At 54.8% G+C, this 18,188-nt stretch overlaps 1 protein-coding gene across 1 annotated transcript in view; it reads right to left on the bottom strand.

The window, feature by feature from the left end:
- Window positions 1-18,188, bottom strand: part of COL27A1 (collagen type XXVII alpha 1 chain) — a 144,875-nt gene that overhangs the window by 121,755 nt on the left and 4,932 nt on the right. The window contains exons 6-9 of the mRNA XM_089912648.1: window positions 15,757-15,855; window positions 14,717-14,819; window positions 8,844-10,576; window positions 875-928 (exon numbers count right to left, since the gene is read on the bottom strand). Coding sequence (XP_089768774.1) covers window positions 875-928; window positions 8,844-10,576; window positions 14,717-14,819; window positions 15,757-15,855 — 1,989 coding nt within the window. The remainder of the gene's footprint in view (window positions 1-874; window positions 929-8,843; window positions 10,577-14,716; window positions 14,820-15,756; window positions 15,856-18,188) is intronic.

Genomic DNA, 18,188 nt, shown 5'->3' with positions numbered 1-18,188 from the left:
CATAACCAGAACCATCCTCTGGGCTCAGAGCTAAAAATATGCCCCAGGCAGCTATCTCTGCCAGGGCCTCGCCAGGCCCCCAGCGTGGGAAAGGCTGATTCAGCCTGGGCACAGATGCCAGGCGCCATGGGTCTGAGCCCTCTTGGGAAAACGACAGATTTCTCTCCAAGAGGACCCCTAAGAGTCCCAGTATTATATGGTTAAGAGCCTGGGTTCCAGTCCTAGCTCTTCCATTTCCTAGTAATTCGGTTTTCTCATCCCTAAAATGAGAGTGGCCACACTGGCCCATGGGGGTCCTGGAAGGAGAGGGGATCAAATAAGACAGCATTAAGTGACATGCCAGGCATAACAAACCAGAGCTGTTTTTCACTCCGAGGTTCCGGCTAGCTCGTACCAGCCACCAAAGCCCTGCCAAGCCATTCTCCAGACTTTGGTTGAACCTCTCAGCATGGGAAGCTCACCCCGTCCCTGGCACGGCCCATCTGGTTGCCTATGTCAGCATCGCTACCCCAGGTTGGCCCAGCAGAGATGGGAAGATGGATGCAAGTGTCATGCTCTCCCAAGTCAGCTTTTTTCCTGGACAAACACTAAAGCCCATCAGCTGAGGGGATGGGCAGAAACCCCTTCTCCACTCCAGGCTGCCAAGGGTGATACCCACAATAGACAGCATAGACTCTTCAAGAGGTTCTCACTGTCCCATGCCACATCTGGCCACACAGTGCCCCCTAAGAGCCCTACGTCCACTCCAATGGACAAAGTGGAAAATGGGTGCCAGGCAGCATGAGGACACACAGCAAAGCTGAGACTTCAGGGGCGATGGGGTACAGGACACAGAGCCTACCACAACTCAAAAGGACAGCGCGTGATCACTTACCCGAGGACCCCGTGCACCAGGAGGTCCAGGGAGCCCAGGCAGCCCGGGGGGACCCTGAATAAAAAGCAAGAAGACAGCATCAGTGCCCAGTGGCAGAAGAGAATGGAATCATGTAGTCATTCAACAAACCTGTCCAGAGCTCTGGGCATGGAAACCCTATGGTTGAGAAGAGGGATCCCTTGAGGTACCTACCTGAGGAATGCATGCTCTTTGGGGCTTTCAGGCCATTGCAGCTGCTGTTTCTTGGTCTTTGAAGCGCTCATCTTTTATCACTCAACTAACTTAGGGTGTCGCCTCCTCCAGGAAGCCTTCCCTGATCCCTCCCCTAAGTTGGGCCAAGCCCTCTCTTTCCCTCTGCTTTAAAGGCCACTGTATTATATTTGGGGAATTATCTGCTTAGAAGCCCGTTGCTCCCACTAGACCATGGTCTCCTCCAAGGAACTAGTGGGATATGAGTCATCTCTCTCTCCCCAAGGCCCAGCCAAATGTTTGATAAAATAAAACAGCAAGAGATCTCAGAGTTCAGCCAAGTTATCTGCAGAGCCTCAGCAGAGAAGGGACTTGTCCAAGGTCACACCAGCATCTCTGCACCACGGAGAGGAATGTAGCATAAAGGGTGTAAGCAAAGACTGCTGCATCAGACAGGCCTGGGTTCAAATCCCAGTGCTACCACCTACCAGCTGGGTTTGGGCAAGTTCCTTAACCAGCCTGTGCCTATAAAATGGAGTAATAATGCCCTCCTCATTGGATTATCGCGAGGATGAAATGAGATGGTAAACATATAACACAATGCCTAGTATGCAATCGTCACTCAAATGTTCCATCTATTCCAGTGGTCACAGCCGGGTCCAACCTTCATCACCACGCCCTGAGAACATGCAACAGCCCGCTCACTTGTCTCCCTGCCTCCACCCTCTCCCCCCTCCAGTCTTCCTCCACACAGCCTGGTTCACCTTCCCAAGGCATTCCCCCTGCTCAACAACACTCAATGGCTCCCCATTTCCCACATAAGACGGGCCTAACCCCGCATCATGGCATTCAGGGAGCACCTGTCTGGCCTCACCTCTCTTCCCTTCCCATAGGAAGCAAGTCAGCCCAGCAGACTTACTAAACTGCAGTCTGACCTTTGTTCAAATCCTGGTCTTGCCACTTAATAGCTGGAGACTTGGTGCAAGGCCTTCACTGAGTCTCTGCTGTTCTCCTTTACCACAGCGACTGCCCTGTCTGCCCCAAAGGAGTGGATGAGGATTAACTAAGTGCCTGCTGTAAAGAACTGAACACAGCCTTCAAAGGAAGCCAGGCTTTCAAGGATGTGTGAGGCCTGGGGAATTCATTTGTTTCAAATAACCATCAACGAGATTCCAGGTTTCCTGCCCAGAGTTAAAATCGGTGTTGAAAACCCAGTACGATTTGGCTGGTAATTAATCCAGATCTCATGCTGGGCGGCCTTGATTCACAGTTCTGGTCTGTGAGCACCACGTGCTTGCTCGTCCATAAATAAAAATCAGAAGAGTGATCCAGACAGGCAGATATGGGTACCAAGGCCCCAGGGTCACTGAAAAGAGCCCCGGCTGGAGGGACGGAGGCTGCTGCGTGACCTAGTGCAAGTCCTGGCCATCTGAGCCTCCAGGTACCTCTGGCCAAACTGGCAGCAGGCAGCATTCCTTCCATCCAGAGCCCAGGGGCTGGGTGGACAGTTTCTAGTCTTTTATCTACCTCAGGGGGTTTGAGATTCAGGGCCAGCCTACTCTCTGCTCCTCCCTGGGAAGCAGTAGAACACAGTATAAGACAGGGGTCTGGGTCCACACTGGGCGCCCTCTCTTACTAGCTGTGTAGCTTTGGGCCAGCTCCCTCCAGCCTCCAAGGCTTCATTCCTTAACTGTAAAATGAGGCTGTACCAGCACCTAGCTGACAGGTAATCTGTAAAAAGTGCAAATTCTAGTGCCTGGTACACAGTTAACGCCCAGAAAGTTAGTGCTGTTTCTGTTAAGCAAGCTGCTGGAAACTCCCCAACTCAAAATTTTAAGTCACCTTCCTCAGCATCCGTTTGGGGGGAGAGCAAAAGGTTTCCCTTCCTAGAAGGTCCTCCTCGGCCCTATTCTTCCAGGTGACCCAGAATCAAGGGGAAGTGCAGGGTTCTGAGGCCAAGCATTACTGCATGTGTCTTTATCATGACTGAACCCTTTTCACGGATGAGAAACCACAGAGAGGCTCGGAGAGGCAAAGTGATTTGCTCAAGGCCACACAGCTAACAGGTAGATCCTGGATTCAACCAAGGATCATTTGACTTGTTCTCTTATCCTGGGCAGCTTCCTCACAGACAATCTCGGCCAGGTGCGTTGTGACTAGGTGTGCAACCTTGGGTAAGTCCCTTCCCCTGTGTGGGCATCTGTGAAATGACTATCCCAGAACCTTCCCAACCCTGGCGTTCCCTGAATTTCTGTGGTGATTTCCTCCTCTAGGTTTTCCAGTGGGAGAGAAACGGTGAGATCACGTCCATCTCCCAGAGAAGGTGGCCAAGGCCCGGAGGGGTGAAGGCTGGTGCAGGGCTCCAGGGAGAGACAGTCTCCGTGGGGTGTAGCTCCCTGGTGGACCCTGGGACAGCCACCACTGCAGTGGCCTGGACACACCCTCTTGGCACTTCTCCTGCCCCAGAAACGGGGGCATCCAGCCTGGAGTCTGACCTCATCCTTGACATCTGCAAAACAGACTGTAAGTGCCAGGCAGGACCCACGGCCCCGCCTGGTGATGTCAGTTCACAGCAGGACTCCTTGACATGGCAGCCCAGCAGCCCAGCTGCGGCCCCAGGCAGGCCTGACCCTCCCACACGCAGCGAGGTTGGGTGCCCCCTGCCCTTCTCGCTTGATCCGAGACCCTGCCTGCTCACCGTGCAGTGGAAAAATGCTGCCATTTCTTTCCAGGGCCTGAAGCCTGAGTGGGTGACTCCGGAATGATTCACAAGGCCAGGGTGGGATTTTTCCACTCCACGCTGCAAACAACGGGGCCTCTGAGAGGGCCTGGAGCTGAGGGGGAGGGGAGCGGGGGCTGCAGGCCTGTCTGGGGGAGGTGGACGAGGCCTGGGCTCGGGGCTCACGCAAACAGAGCCATGGAAACAACCAAGCAGCCACTCTGGGCTTCCCCCAAGGGTCCTGGCCTCCAACAGTCAGGCCTAGGGGAACCCCATCCCCCGGAACAAGTCCACCCTTGTGTCCAGCTGCAATAGCCCGCCTGCCAAGCCTTGCAGAAGGAAGTAAGTCCTGGCTGGCATGGCCCCTGGCAGCAGGCAAGGAGAGGTTTTGCAGGCCTGGGATCTGGGAGACCTGAGTCCAGTCCTGAGTGAGCTGCTAACAGCCAGGTGACCCTGAGCAATGACCTTTCATTCTCTGGGCCTCTGCTCAGTGCCTGCTGCCTGGTGGGGGAGGCAGGAGATCTCCAAAGGCCCTCCCATCTCTAACCATCTGAGCTCACGATTATTCCCAAGGTTAGCCCAAAGGGCACTGAGCTTTCCCCAGTCTCTGTCCTAGGGAAGGGCCTACTGGGACAGGCCTTGAGCAGATTACCTCATCTCCCTATGCCTCTGGGTCTCAGTTTTCCCAGCTGTAAAATAAGAATACAATACCCTTTTTTTTTCCCCCAAGATAATGTATACGCGTGCTGGTTATTCTCCATTTGCTCCCCAGATCCATTCTGTGCCCTGGGAAGCTGACCTCTACAGGCTGCACTGCCAGGCTTCCCTGCTCTCTGCTTCTGGCTGAGTTTGGTCAATGGGAGGCCCCAGCAAGGAACTTCTTCTTCCAGTAAAAGGAGAGGGTGGGTGGGGTATTTCTCTCCCTGCTCCCTCCTTGCTGTGCTATAGTTTGGTCCCAGCTCCTGTCCCAGACCCCTGTTCATGCTTTAACTCTCGCTGGCTTCTAGCAACACCTTCCCCTCCCCTTGTAATTCACATTGGACCCCACGTGCTTCTCCAGCCCCTGTTGATTCCTTTGATGACGCCAACACCTCTGTAAATAATGCCTTCCTTAAACTCTCCTCGATTACCCCGTTCTCTGCCTGGGGTCACAGGACACAGCACACAAACTGCTTAGCACAGAGCCTGGCACGCAGCAGGAGCTCAAAAATCATATGCAAAGACAAAGCAAAATGCCCCTCCGTTCTCTTGGATTCTACATGATACCAGCGTAAGGGGTGAATTGCTCAAGATCTAGCCCTGATTCCTAACTGCCAACGGCATGAAGGCCCTCCTGTGCCAGAACCTCTTGGTTCTCTTAGGGCAACAATGCCCCTACCTCAACCATTTGCACATCAACAGTCAGCCACACACATCCACTGGAACCCATATTCTAAAGCTGGGTGCTTTACGCCTCTCATCTCAGACAACCCACACAACTTTGGAAAGGTAGGTGGTACCATACCCTTGTTTTACAGAGGCCAAAAACTGAGGTTCAGAGAGGTTAAGTGACTTGCCAAAGGTCACACAGCACCTAGCACCTAGAAGGCACTCATTCAACATTTGTTGAAAGCATGAAAAGATGGCTGGATAAGGGAATGGTTCAAACCCAGGTCATTCCAAATCCAAAGTCTGTGTGCTCTTGCACTACAAGCGCCTCCTTACCCCACCGGCAGCAAAGATCTGTGTAACCTCAAAGAGCCTGGCCTGCGTGTCAGGACAACCTGTTTTCCGTAAGGATCAAATTCCTTCATTCATCTCCCAGATAGTCATGGAGCATCCGCTGTGGGCCAGGCGCTCCGCCGGGTCTCCCCGAGGTGACGCTTGGAAAAAGTGCAAGGGCGTGCAAATGCTAGCAGCCTGATCGTGAATAAATAAGGCCTTGACTCGCCTCCTCCTGGGCGTGGGGCTTCTGTGCAGCTTCTGTGCAGCCTCTGTGAACCACAGCTTCCCCGCCCCTAGTCACCCGGGGCCAAGCTCAGCTTTTCCATGTTCCCCCTGCTCCTGGGGCTCCCACAGAGCTCCCTCCCGCAGTGCTACAACTCCTGGCAGGCCTGGGCCCTCAGTTCTGTCTCAGCCTCTGCCAGTCTGTCCCGTGCCCCTCGAGAACCATGCAGAACTGGCCAGACACAGCCTTGAACACCCTCTCAGGCTCTGAAAGGTCCTGCAGTCATTTCTAAGAAGGGAGCTCTCCCAACACTGGGTCTTAGAGGGGAGACAGTCCCAGGGAGAGGAAAGAAGTTCCCCAAATCACCCAGCAAATCGAAAACTCCAAGGCAGCCCTGGAGATTCCTCAACTAGCTTCCTCACAGGAGTTGGGAGCTATTACCGTCTGCAGAAACCAAAGCTTAGAGTGGGTCGGGACCGCAGAGCTAGTAAGGAGTGGAGCCAGGATTTAAACCCAGGTGTACGTGTGCCCAGACTGGGGACAATTAAGCCCCATGTCCCGGGCAACACAGCTTCTGCTCTGCTGGGGTTAGATCCTAAATGTATCTGAGGGTTTGGGGCGAGGATAAGAGAAAACAGAAGGAACACGAGTTCTTGTCACTGCTGTTCAAAGATGCCACCTCAGTGAATAATTTCTGATATCTGGTGAAATATAAATGACCAGTTCGCCACCAGTTTGCCACAGCGGACTGGACAAAGCTTCTAGAAGCTTCTTGGTTCCTACTGGAGTGAGACTAGGTTCCGAGCCGGGGGGAGGGTGGGATTAGGGGATAGCACGGGACATGAGGCAGGATGGCACCCGAGCACACTGATGTCTTCCCTCTTGCCCTCATCTGTTCTGGGCTGGAGAAGGAGGAAGAGCCATGGTCCTCGCTGAAGCTGCATCCCAGCTCCTCCTGCAAGAACATGCTGCGTGCCCTTGGCCAAGTCTTTTGTCTCCCCAACCCTGGTCCTCTCATCTGTAGAGCAGGGGTTAGTGCACACATCCTACCCTCCTGGATCAGTTTCTACAAGGTCCTAAAGGGAGATGCCACGTGTGTGGAAGTAACTCATGAATGTGATAGGTATAGAAACAGAAGATTGTTTAGACATTGAACTCTTCACTTGAGACCGAGGACAGGGCCTGACACAGCGCTGAAGCCCTCAGCCTCTCAGCCCTGAGTCCTAGGGTCTCAGAGCAGACACTCGGGGGTGGGGGGGGGGTGCGGGGACTGGAATGTGCTGATCTTGGAGTCTGGAGCTGGGGCGTACACTTCAGCTCTGCCTCCCACGTGCTGTGTGGCTTCTGAGCGAATCCTGGCCCTTTCTGGACACAGTGTCTAGGCTCCTTACCCGCCCAATGACGAGGGTGAACTGAATGGTCCCTGAGCACCCATCCCCTGAACAGGTCAACTCCAGCACCTTCTTTGACAAGGGGGGAAGTTCAAGACCAGATCTGGCGGGAGGCCTCGCCTCCTGCTGACCCACATCACCAAAGCCCAGGAGGAAAGTACGAGGCTCAGGCACCCGAAAGGCCCAGCGGCAGTCTACACCCTGAAAGCCTGCTTCTGCTCCAGTTCTGCTGGCTTGGACACAGCCTCCCTCATTCCACGTCACACACAGCCTTGGGGGACAGGGTTGGCCTCCTCCACTCGGCGGGGGGACTTTTCACCCCCTTTGACCTCACAGCCAGTGAGGCCAACCCCTCCACAGCTTGGGAAGCTGAGCTATCACAGGCCAAAGGTACCTGGTGCCTGAGTAGGACTGGGTAGCCTGGAGGGGTGAAAAGGGTTTCTCCTGCTTCGCTCAGCTCCCCACTCCATACCCTGCCAAGTTCAGAGCACGGGACTTGAGCAGAATGTTGACATAATTGCAAAGCAATGCATACAATTTCCGTAAGTTCTACAATATGGTTATGATAAAAACGGGCTCTTGGTCCCCTTGGAGACAGGCTGAATAAATATTATTCCTAATGATTATTCAAACTCATTAAGTGTGTTTGTAAGGCCTGGGAATTCCCAGTATCTGCCACTGTCTCCACATTGTGGGGAGCCTAACCCCAAGCACGGAGCCTGGTGGGCGATCCGGCCCCGGGAAGGAGGAGCCCACACAGTGGTCATCTCCAAGGAGGGAGAACAGAGCAGAGGCCCGAGCTTTCTGGAAACTCCATCTTATCATTCCCCACCCGGAGGAATTGGCCTCCAGCTGCAGAAAGGTCGCTGCCCCTGGAGACAGTCCCAGGCATGCCGGAGGCATCGACCCTGAGACCGTTTCCTGCACGTGGAAGGTTCTTTCTCTCTTCCTTGACTGCTTGGACTCACCCTGACCCTCCTCACCCCGAACTCCTCTACCAGGGGCCACAAATCAAATGTCTACAGGAGCCAGGCAGGTAACAGAAACAAGATGAAAGGACTGGGTTTGAAGGCCAAGCGGGAGACGTGTGGACAGGCACACACAGGAGGGGGTGCTGTCCTGTCTAAAGCAGCAGCCCTGACACAGCCGCAGCCCACGGGCCACTGCATCTCTCCCTCTTCCAAGAAAAGCCGGTCACCCAGTCTTTTAGAAGAAATCTCTCACATTTAAAAAAATATTAATAACTTATTAAACATTTTTAAACAATGCTGCACGTGCAAAAGAAAACACACTCAGCCCTACCCATGTGCGACCTTCGCCTGAAACTCGCAGACAAACTGGTGAGCTGGAAGAACCCTGTTCCAGGGCTCAGGCCTTTGGGGACTGTGTAACCTGGGGCCAGTCTGTTCGTGGTTTTCCTTAAGCCGCTCAACCTTTACAGTGAGGCTAGCAAAGAGTGACTTGGGGCCTGGGTTAACCAAAGCCCAGGGTTTGCTCTTACCTGGAGGGGGCCACCAGACGCAAGTCCACCCCAGGGGATCACAAATCTGGGGCAGGATGTGCAATCATGAATACAGCCGAGGTGGAGGCGTGGGGGACCCGGGATGGAGTCAAGGCCCTGCCTGTAAGCAGCTCCCTGCTCTAAGCTGTTTCACTTCCTCTGCCCTGACCAGGAGCAACTGCCTACCTGCCCCAGTCACCCGCTCAAGCTCCAGGCAGCAGGCACACCCCAGCCAGTCTTACCGGTAAACCACAGTCTCCCTTGGGCCCCGGAGGTCCCGTCAGCAGCAGGAAAGGTGTGGGTCCCACCAGGTGGAAGAACGAAGAGCCAGTGCTCATGGGCTGGGGGCTGGAGGACAGGAATGGCGCCACGGCCAGCACCGGGGCCGGGGTGGTCTGCTGGCTGGGCCGCAGCTGCCTGGGGCTCGGCCCAGTTGTCAGGTGGTTAACTGGGACATCCTTGGCTGCCTTCCCAGGTCTAAGAGGGACGGGCTTCCAGGGGCTGCTCTTGGATCTGACTTTCTTTGCGGCTTCTGATCCAGTGGGTTTCTTGCTTCCAGTGGGGGCTGAACCAGGAGCGAGGGTGGGAGGCATCGCTGTGGCCTGTGGCCGAGCAGTCCTGGAAGCTCTAGGACTGGGGGCAGGTGATGGGGGCAGGACGGCGGGTCGGGGAGGTCTGTGTGTGTTGGTGTGGGCAGGGGCTAGCTCACTGACATGACTGCTCATCTTGGCCTCCGCCTGGACCACTGGGGGAAAAGACTCCTTAGAGGAGCTGGCAGCAGGGGGTAGGGGCCGGGTGCTGGGTGCTGGAGGTCTGGGCGTTACAGGGTTCCTCTGGATCAGCTTTACTGTGGGACAGGAGACTTTGTCAGGAACCGGGTGGGAAGTGGGTAGCACCGGCTTCTTGGTTGGGGGCGCTGCCTTTGTGAAGGAAGGCGGAGCTGCCTTCCGGGTGGGGCGGGGACTTTTGACAGGGGCAATCCAAGGAGAAGGGGCCGAAGGCTTGGTGGGGTGACTTTTGGGGATTTTGGTGGCTGTGCTCTCCTGCAGTGGCTGGACAGGCCTGGTGGAGCTGGCGGGAGAGGCTGGGGGCACGGGAGGCAGCCCTTCACTGGCTGACAGCCTGGCAGGTGGCAGGAGGGTCCGGGCTGGGCCTCCACCTGTGATGGGCTGGTGCGGGCCTGTGCTGCTAGTCCTTAGGGGCTTGGCGGGCATGGCAGGCACCACAGTCACCCTGGGCCCCCTGCCTGCTGGCTGTGATGCCAGGGCTGGCGTGGCAGTGGTCAGGTTCTCCAGGCCCAGCAGGGCAAGGTCGGTCTGGAAGGTGAGGGCTGTGCCAGAGTCTCGGGGGAGGAAGGGTCCCAGCTGGGGCCGGTACGTGTCAGCCTGTCCACACTGCTTTCTCAGGTGGGTACAGTAATTGTGAGCGACCTGCGTCACGGGGTAGATACTGAACTGACACAGGGCACCTTCAAACTGGACTGCGTGTGGGCTCATCTTCCCAAAAAGGAACAAGCCCTCAGGGTCAAGCGCTGGGTCCCTGTGGAAAGGCAGCGGGACAGGCACCCGGTGCTGCCCACAGGCCGTTACCAGGGTGACGGTGCGGCCGCGGAGCTCCAGGGCCAGGTGGTGCCAGCGCCCGTCGTGCACGTCGAGGTCGAAGGCCACGGAGCGCCGGGGCCCCAGGTGGACGACTGTCTTGCCGGGGAGGAACTGCAGGCCCAGCTGCAGCTTGTGCTTCCGGCTGCGGACGGCGAAGAGGAAGGCATGGTTCACCCGGTGGGAGCAGAGGCTCAGCACCAGTGCCAACTCTGTGCCCAGGGCGGCAGGGACGACGGCAGCCGTGGGGGCCTGGAGCCGGGCCCGCTGCGTAAAGATGAATCCTGACTGGAATGGAATGACCCCTGGGGGCGGGGGGCTCCGGCCGCCCGCTGCCTTCGTCCAGCTGAGGCCCAGCTTTTGGAGGACGTCCACATCTGCAGAGGGAGGGCAGAGGGGGAGAGGACACAGTCAGGGCCTGCTTCCGGCTGCACAGACGGTGGGGACAGTCCACCCGCTGCTACCTGCTGCCCCACAGCTGTGGCTGACAGCACAGAGTCGGAACCAATCCCTCGTCTGGCTACGTGATCCTGCATATGCAGACCGTCCTCCACTTATGATACAGTTACATCCTGATAAAGCCAAGGTAAGTTGAAAACATCCTAAGTCAAAAATGCATTTAATACACCTAACCTACGGAACATCACGGCTTAGCCTAGCCTACCTTAAACAGGCTCAGAACACTTACATTAGCCTGCAGTTGGGCTAAATCATCTCACACAAAGCCTACTTTATAACAAAGTGCTGAATATCTCACATAATTTGTTGAATACTATAAGTGAGAAACAGAATGGTTGTACTGGTTCAGAATGGTTTAAGTGTACTGGTTGTTTCCCCTCGTGGTCTCATGGCTGATGGCGAGCTGTGGCTGCCGCTGCCCAGCATCACGAGAGAGTATCATACTGCATATCGCTGGCCTGGGAAAGGATCAAAATCAAAAACTCGAAGTACGGTTTCACTTTTGCACCATCATCAACTCAAAAAATCATAAAATTGAAACATTGTAAGTTAGGGACCATCTGTAGCGGCTAAAAACACAGACTCTGGAGCCAAACTTCCTGAGTTCAAATCCCACGACTTACTAGCCTTGTGACTTCAGTGCCTCGGTTTTCCCATCTTTTAAATGGGGGAATAGTAATACCAAACTCAGAAGGACGTTGTGAAGATTAAATGGGAATGCACTTGGAAAAAAAAGCCTGGCACAAAATTAGCACTTTTGAAGGACAGCTATTAATATTAAAAATAATGATAATCACCAAATGCTAGAATTAAGGGTATAAGAGCCTGCCCACCATGGTTTGTTTCCCCTTCTCTCTTCCTTGAAAGCCATATCCTCCAGGAAGCTGGCCCATAAGTGAGGGAACGACAGGAATGTTCATGTCACCGGAGCTTGGGAAGGCTGTCCAGGGGACCTGACTAGTTTCACCATCGTTTTCACCCAGTCTCCTTCCCACCCCCGAAGTCTCTCTCAGGCTGGAGCAGACAGGGGGAGCTGCTGTCTACACAGAAGGCAGAGGACATTTCCAATGACTCCCTTCCTCCCTGTGTGGCCTTGGACAGAGCAGAGGAAGTAATCAAGGCATCCCTGCAAACTCTGTCCTCTGGCGAAGCGTCTGGACATGGGACCGTGGCCTGGCCAGGTCACATCCGCCTGGTAATTATGCCGACTGGGCTTGCCAGAGCAAAAGGAGGGCTTCCAGGGTGTTTATGGAAAGGTTCCCTGACCTTGCCTCTCGTCGGGTCATTCGACCTCCTCCAGTTGGCTGAGCTGCCAGTGTCTGCAGAAGCCTGCTCAGGAGCTCCATCTCAGCAGGAAAGGAGAGGCTGCCTCCGGAACTGGGTTCTGGGAAAGGTCCTCAGGCCCCCTCCTCTGAGCTCAGCATCCTAACCCCTGAGTGTGGAATGCTCTCTCCCTCATCACCTGGAGTAAGAGGGGGGGTGCACGGGGCTGAACGCAACCAGCTCTTAGTAGACCCTAGGTCAACCCCTGTGAGATGGACAGGTGGATGGACAGAGATAAATGGGCTGGAAAAAGCTGAGAACCTGAGTGCTGGTAACATGGCAGCATAATGGTTCCATAGCAGGCTCTGGAGTCAGAAGGCTGGACTTTAGAGCCACACAAGACCACCTGTGAGTCCAGCCTGAGCCTCCGTTCTCTCTGCTGTAAAACGAGGCTGCAAGAGTGCCTACCTCATCGAGGTGTTGGGAGATGAAATGGAGGTCTTCCTTATTATCTATCCTCACCCACCCCTGCATCAGGTACCTCTGGCCAAGTCTCTTCCTCCCCCCCAGGCCTCAGTTCCCCTGCCTGAAAGACAAGGGAAACCAGACCTGGAGGTGGCCACAAAGTGCTAAGAATGTTCTAAGAACTCTGTAGCTGTAGGCTGCTGTTTCACGTTGGCTTGAAGACTCTTATTCTTCCCTAGGACCCGAGGGCCTTCACTTCCCTTCAAATTCCTCCTTTCTCCCACCTGTCTGTCCCCAAGTCCTAAGCTAAAATAAACCACACTGTTTAAGGACTGTGAGTAGTAGCATACTTTATACGTTTAATCACTGAAAGCCTCTTACTATCGTAAGACACTTCTCACTATAAACAACTTAAAAGGGAGGAGCCACTTGTAATGACAGAAAGTCACTGCCCCCTGTCCCACCTCGGCAGCCCCTGAGAGGCTCTCAGGCCTGCACACATCTCTCCCTGCACCCTGCAACTTACAGCCGCTTGCGCTCCCTCAGGGAAGATGACAACCGGCCAGGCCAGGTGGCACCGAGGAGGTTTCCCTTATCATCCTCTCCAGGTGGGTTTTGTTTTTGTTTTTGCTGCATTGGGTCTTCATTGCTGCACACAGGCTTTCTCTAGTTGTGGCGAGCGGGGGCTACTCTTAGTTGTGGTGCGCGGGCTTCTCATTGCGGTGGCTTCTCTTGCTGTGGAGCATGGGCTCTAGGGCACGCGGGCTTCAGTAGCTGTGGCGCATGGGCTCAGTAGTTGTGGCTCACGGGCTCTAGAGCGCAGGCTCAGTAGCTGTGGCGCAAGGGCTTAGTTGCTCCGCGGCATGTGGGATCTTCCCAGACCAGGGCTCGAACCCGTGCCCCTGCATTGGCAGGAGGATTCTTAACCACTGCGCCACCAGGGAAGCCCTCCACGTGGGTTTTTAAGCTGACACCAGGCAGTCTCCAGGCCTCCCCTGCACACTACCTGCAGCTCAGGGGCCAAGTCCCCAACTCTGCTACCTGGAACTGACAGAGGTGGTCACTGCTAAGCCTCTGGGAGCCTCTGACCACTGTGGGCTCCATGGGGATAGAGAACGGCCGCTCTTGCCCAAACTTGTCAGGTAGTATATAATTAACAACAGTAAGAAGAACTAACATGTATTGAGCACTGACTATGTGCTTTATACGGGTTATCTCTCTCTATTCTCTCAATCATTTATACAGCGGGTACTGTTTATTATCCCCATTTTACAGAGGAGGGTCAGAAAACTGAGCGATAGTAACTTGCCCAAGGTCACACAGCTTATAATAAAAGGCCCAGCTGGCCCCCGGGTCTTTGTCCTTCCTTCGTCACTACGCTATCCTATCCTGCGCTGGAGCCCCTAGACTGGTTGGAAGGCAGGGTGGAGACACATCCAGAATCCCATCAGGGGAGAGGAGCTGGGGGACAGGGGAATGAATTCAGCCCAAAACCAAGATGGAGGGACCCGGCCAGCTGGCCGCAGCAAGATCCCTTTATTACGTAAACCGGGCTCCACACTGCTCCAGCCTCTCCTCACCACCCCCCTAGTGCCTGACTCAGGACTCTGGACAGCTGTTCACCTACTCTGTGGGGGAAAGAGCAAGCTCGGAAAATATGACATTTGCACAAAATGTTGCTGGGCAGCAGGAGTCTCTTCCGGGCACAGCCCTCCCCTTCCAGGGGCCCAATCCCTGCCCGGTGGCCAGGTCAGGCCACAGGGGCTCTGGGAGTGCCCGGCCGCCTGCCCGTGCTGGGCGGGCGTGGAGGAGGGGGAGGGGCTGCTATTTTAAGTGGCATTGTGGCCGCTTGACAAACAGATGTGGGAGACGTTTCAGTTTCCGTGGGCAGTGGTGTAGCCAGCCTCCCGCTGCCTGGGCCCCCTGGACAGCTCTTCAGGGATAGCGGGAAAAAGCGGCATCTCACGGGAAGGGGAGGGCGGATCACAGGTGTGGGCAGTGATGGCTGTGGCCTTCGTGCCTCTTGTCAGCACTTCTTGGGGGTACCCATTGGACAGAGGGACAACTGCAGCTTACTGACCCAAAGTAACTTACATTCTGCCCTGGAGAGGAACAAAAGCATCACCTTTCCACATTTCTGCACTGAGCCCTTTCTGCCCTTCACAAAACATCAAACGGAGAGAAATTTGCCAATGACTGGCTCCATTCTACTGATGAGAAAGTCGAGGCACTGAGTTCCAATTAGGGGAAATGATGTCTCCTACCCCTGCATTCTCAGATCCCTTCTGTCCTCCTTTGTCTCCCCCTGGACAAAGAGAAGAGAGAATTACCTTCAGGAGCTCCTTGGGTGGAAGCCAGGTGACAGGCAAGGGAGACTAAGATCCAGGTGAAGAGAAACCCCCTAGAGACCAGGAGACACAAGCAGATGTGACATCAGCTTCCACCTCTCACGTCCAGGTCCAGCCAGGGAGTTGGGAGTGGATCACCCAGCCCCAGTCCCACCCCAGTCCCGCCCAGGGGAGGCAGGAAGCGAGGCACAGGCTCCAGGACCCCGTCGGACCAGCCCACGCTCCCGGGGGTCCAGGCACAGCCTCTTGGGGCAGGACCTGCTTACACAGTACAAATACAACCTCGCTTTTCACAGATCAATAAACCAAGGTCACCGGGCGGGAACTAGTAGGCAGGAAGCCCTGCCCCGGGCCGTCAGGAGACCCAGGGTCCAGCTCAAAATCTGCCGCTGACTCACTGGGCAACCAGGGAACAGCCTCTGCCACTCCCCGTCTCTGGGCCTCAGTCTCTCCATCTGTACTGTGGCCTCAAGTTCTTGAGGCCCAGTGGGCAGCAGAGCCAGGGCTGAAAGGTCAGTGGGAAGACCAGACTGCTCTGCTTAGATGACAGGTAAACTTCTCAAAGGGCAGGAAAGATGAGAACTCAGTCTCCAGACTCAAGGCAGAGGGCGGGAGAAGACCCCTCAGCCAGGACCAGTGTGTGCTAAGGAATCTGCCTACCGGCTTCATGCTGATAGGAAATGGGAGAGAGGGAAGGAGAGAAGAGGAGACGACGGGGAGTCAGGCCCCCACGGGTGCAAACCTGGCCCCATTGCTTACCAGCTGTATGACCCTGGATGAGTCCCTCCGCCTCCCTGAGCCTGTCTCCTCCTCTGCAACTCGGCTGACACGCCCTATCTCGCAAGTCAGGCGTGAGGATTAAATGAGCTCATGCATGTCAAGGGCTCGGCCTGTTGCCAGCCACCAAAGTGCTTCTTATTCTTAGACCAACCCTGCTGTCCCTGCACTCTGGGGCCCGGAAGGGTTAATGCCCTGCTCAGGGGATCCTGCCAAGATGGGCAGAGGCAGTGATCCGATCTCACCTTCCTGTGGGAGCAGCCACTGGCGACACCCGAAGCCACCGGGGCATCTGATCCCGAGGCAGGCAAAGGGGAGGGCGGCACGTGGCCAGAGTCGGCCAGCTAGGATGCAGGCAGAGAGAGCCCCGACAGGCGGGTGGTGAGGGCAAAGGCTGGGACACGTGGGCCCAGGATCCATTTCCAAGAGAAAGCCTAGGATGATGTGCTTCTGGGGAATCACGTAATCCAGGAAACCCATCTGCCAGAGTGGATGTCTGGAGTCCCGGGGTCTTCACAGCTCCCTGGGAGCCTAGGAAAACACCCTCTGATTTAATACCAAGTACTCCAATTTAATTGCAATTAGGATCGATGGTAATCCTGACCTGGACACTGTGGAAGACACTGATGGTTACCTACCCACAGCCATCCCCCTTTCTGCTAGTTCAGGGAGACCTGAACTTCAGAGGATACTGGATGAATCTGGATAAGTCTAAGCCCACTCTGGGAATCTGCCATGCTAGTGACTGGCTTAGGCATGCATATGTGACCCAAAGGTGGCCAATGAGGTGTGAGGGATGCCTGTCAGGGCCTCTAAGAAAGAATTTCAAAGGGACATGGAAAAGGTTTTCCTCTGGCCTTTGCATGTTGTTGAGTGAGGACCTGCTGCTGCAGCCATTTTGTGCACATGAGGTAACAAGCCACACGAGCATGTGAGGACGGCAGAATGGGAAAATAGTGGGTGTGATGACACTTGAGATGCTGAATTGGCCAACCCTATTACTGCTTTTCCTTTGGGCCTCTTGATATGGGAGGTAATAACTCCCCTCATTGTTTAAGCGTTGTTCAATTGAGAGTTACTCAGAGCATAAGGTGAACTAGCTCAAACAGCACTCAGATGCTGACGGTCCCTTGAAAGCCTTCTCCCGCTTCTGGGCCTTTGCACATGCTAATCTGAAGTGCTCTAGACACTACTCTTTTGCCTGGTCAGTTTCCACTCATGTGTTAGATTCTAGCCTGGGTGTCATTTCCCGGAGCCTGCTGCACATACGTCACCAGGTATCCCATGTATGGTCATTGTCTATTTCTCTGTTTCCCTTTCTAGCCCAAGTCCCTGCAGGGCAGGGACCACATCTGTCTTATTCACTCTTGTTTTCCCAGCACCTGGCAGGCATGTAGTAAGTGTTCAGAGTATTTTTGCAGAAGGAATGAATGTTACCTGGTATTACAGGACTCTGGACTTCACAAAGTATCTTCCCAAAGCTTTAACTCCAGCAGGCCCACCCCACCTCTGACATTTTCCAGGGATGCTCCTGGATAATCCTTGCTCCCTCCTCATCCTCTCCAATCTGCTGCCACTGCTGTGAGAATGCCTTTTACACAGGGCCTGTCCTCCCTGCCTCCACGGGCCTCACCTCCAGCGCATCACTAGCAATAACTAAAGGTCAGTGCCTAGCGGCCCTGGTCTTGTCTCGGGAGAAGGGTAGAGGCTGACCCTTCTGGCATGACCTGCCCGCTTGAAGCAAATTGGCAAACACATCAGCCGTGATGAACAGTCATAGGCAGCTTTGGATTTGACAAAAACTGAGGCCTAGGGACGGTAGGTGCTTCCTCAAGGTCACCATGGGAAGACTCTGGGGACATAGCTCTTCAGTACTATTTCCCACACCCACCAAGTAGCTACTCCAGGAAACTGTGGCCAGATGTAGTGGGGAAGAGCCATCTCCTACATCCCAGTCTTGGTAGTTCCAAAGCACAGCTGCATAGCAAAGGCTCTGAGAAGTCTGCAATAAGGAAATTCACTGCACTTTCCGTCGGTCAGCAGTGCCTGAACTTAGAGGACCAGGGAACTCATTTTTCCTGAGAATGCCTCCTCAGAAGACACTGCCCCTAGCTCTCCAGTGTTCCTGCAACCTTACTAGTCTCTGTTCCATTTCCTTCTGGTCTCCTCTCTTCCCAGCCCTTTCCAGGCACCAGCTCTCACTCCTTGAGTCTCTCCCTGTGTCGTCACATCCGCCCTTCTTAGGACGCTCCCCAAGCTGATAAAGAGAGGCCAGGTGGAGAGGAGAAGGTGCAAGAACCACGCACATCCTTCTCGGTCAGTTTTTCCTGCTGGGGTTATGCCAAGGTGACCACCCTCTAGAGAATAAGAGGACGTATTGGGGGCAATATCTGTAATCCCTAAAGGTCAGGAGAAAGAAGACTCACAGGGGAGATGGGATCGGAATCTTCTCTTCAATTAAGCTTCCTAACACCGCGGTTTCTAACTCGAGAATTTCGGCTCTGAAAAGGCCTGTTACAAAAATATTTGTCTCCCTTTCATTCACCTCAACAAATGCAACTGACCCTCTCAGACCTGGATTCTGTGTGCACTTGACCCAGAAACTGCCGAAGTATAGCACGGGAGTATAGAGTGGGAGAAGGTCCTTTGAGATCATTTAGAGGCCAGACTCTAGTCC

This window comes from Delphinapterus leucas, chromosome 6 (assembly GCF_059928025.1).
Source record: "Delphinapterus leucas isolate spDelLeu-1000000601 "Yukka" chromosome 6, BTC_Dleu_Yukka2, whole genome shotgun sequence".
Lineage (NCBI taxonomy): Eukaryota > Metazoa > Chordata > Mammalia > Artiodactyla > Monodontidae > Delphinapterus > Delphinapterus leucas.
This window is presented reverse-complemented; position numbering and strand designations above follow the sequence as displayed.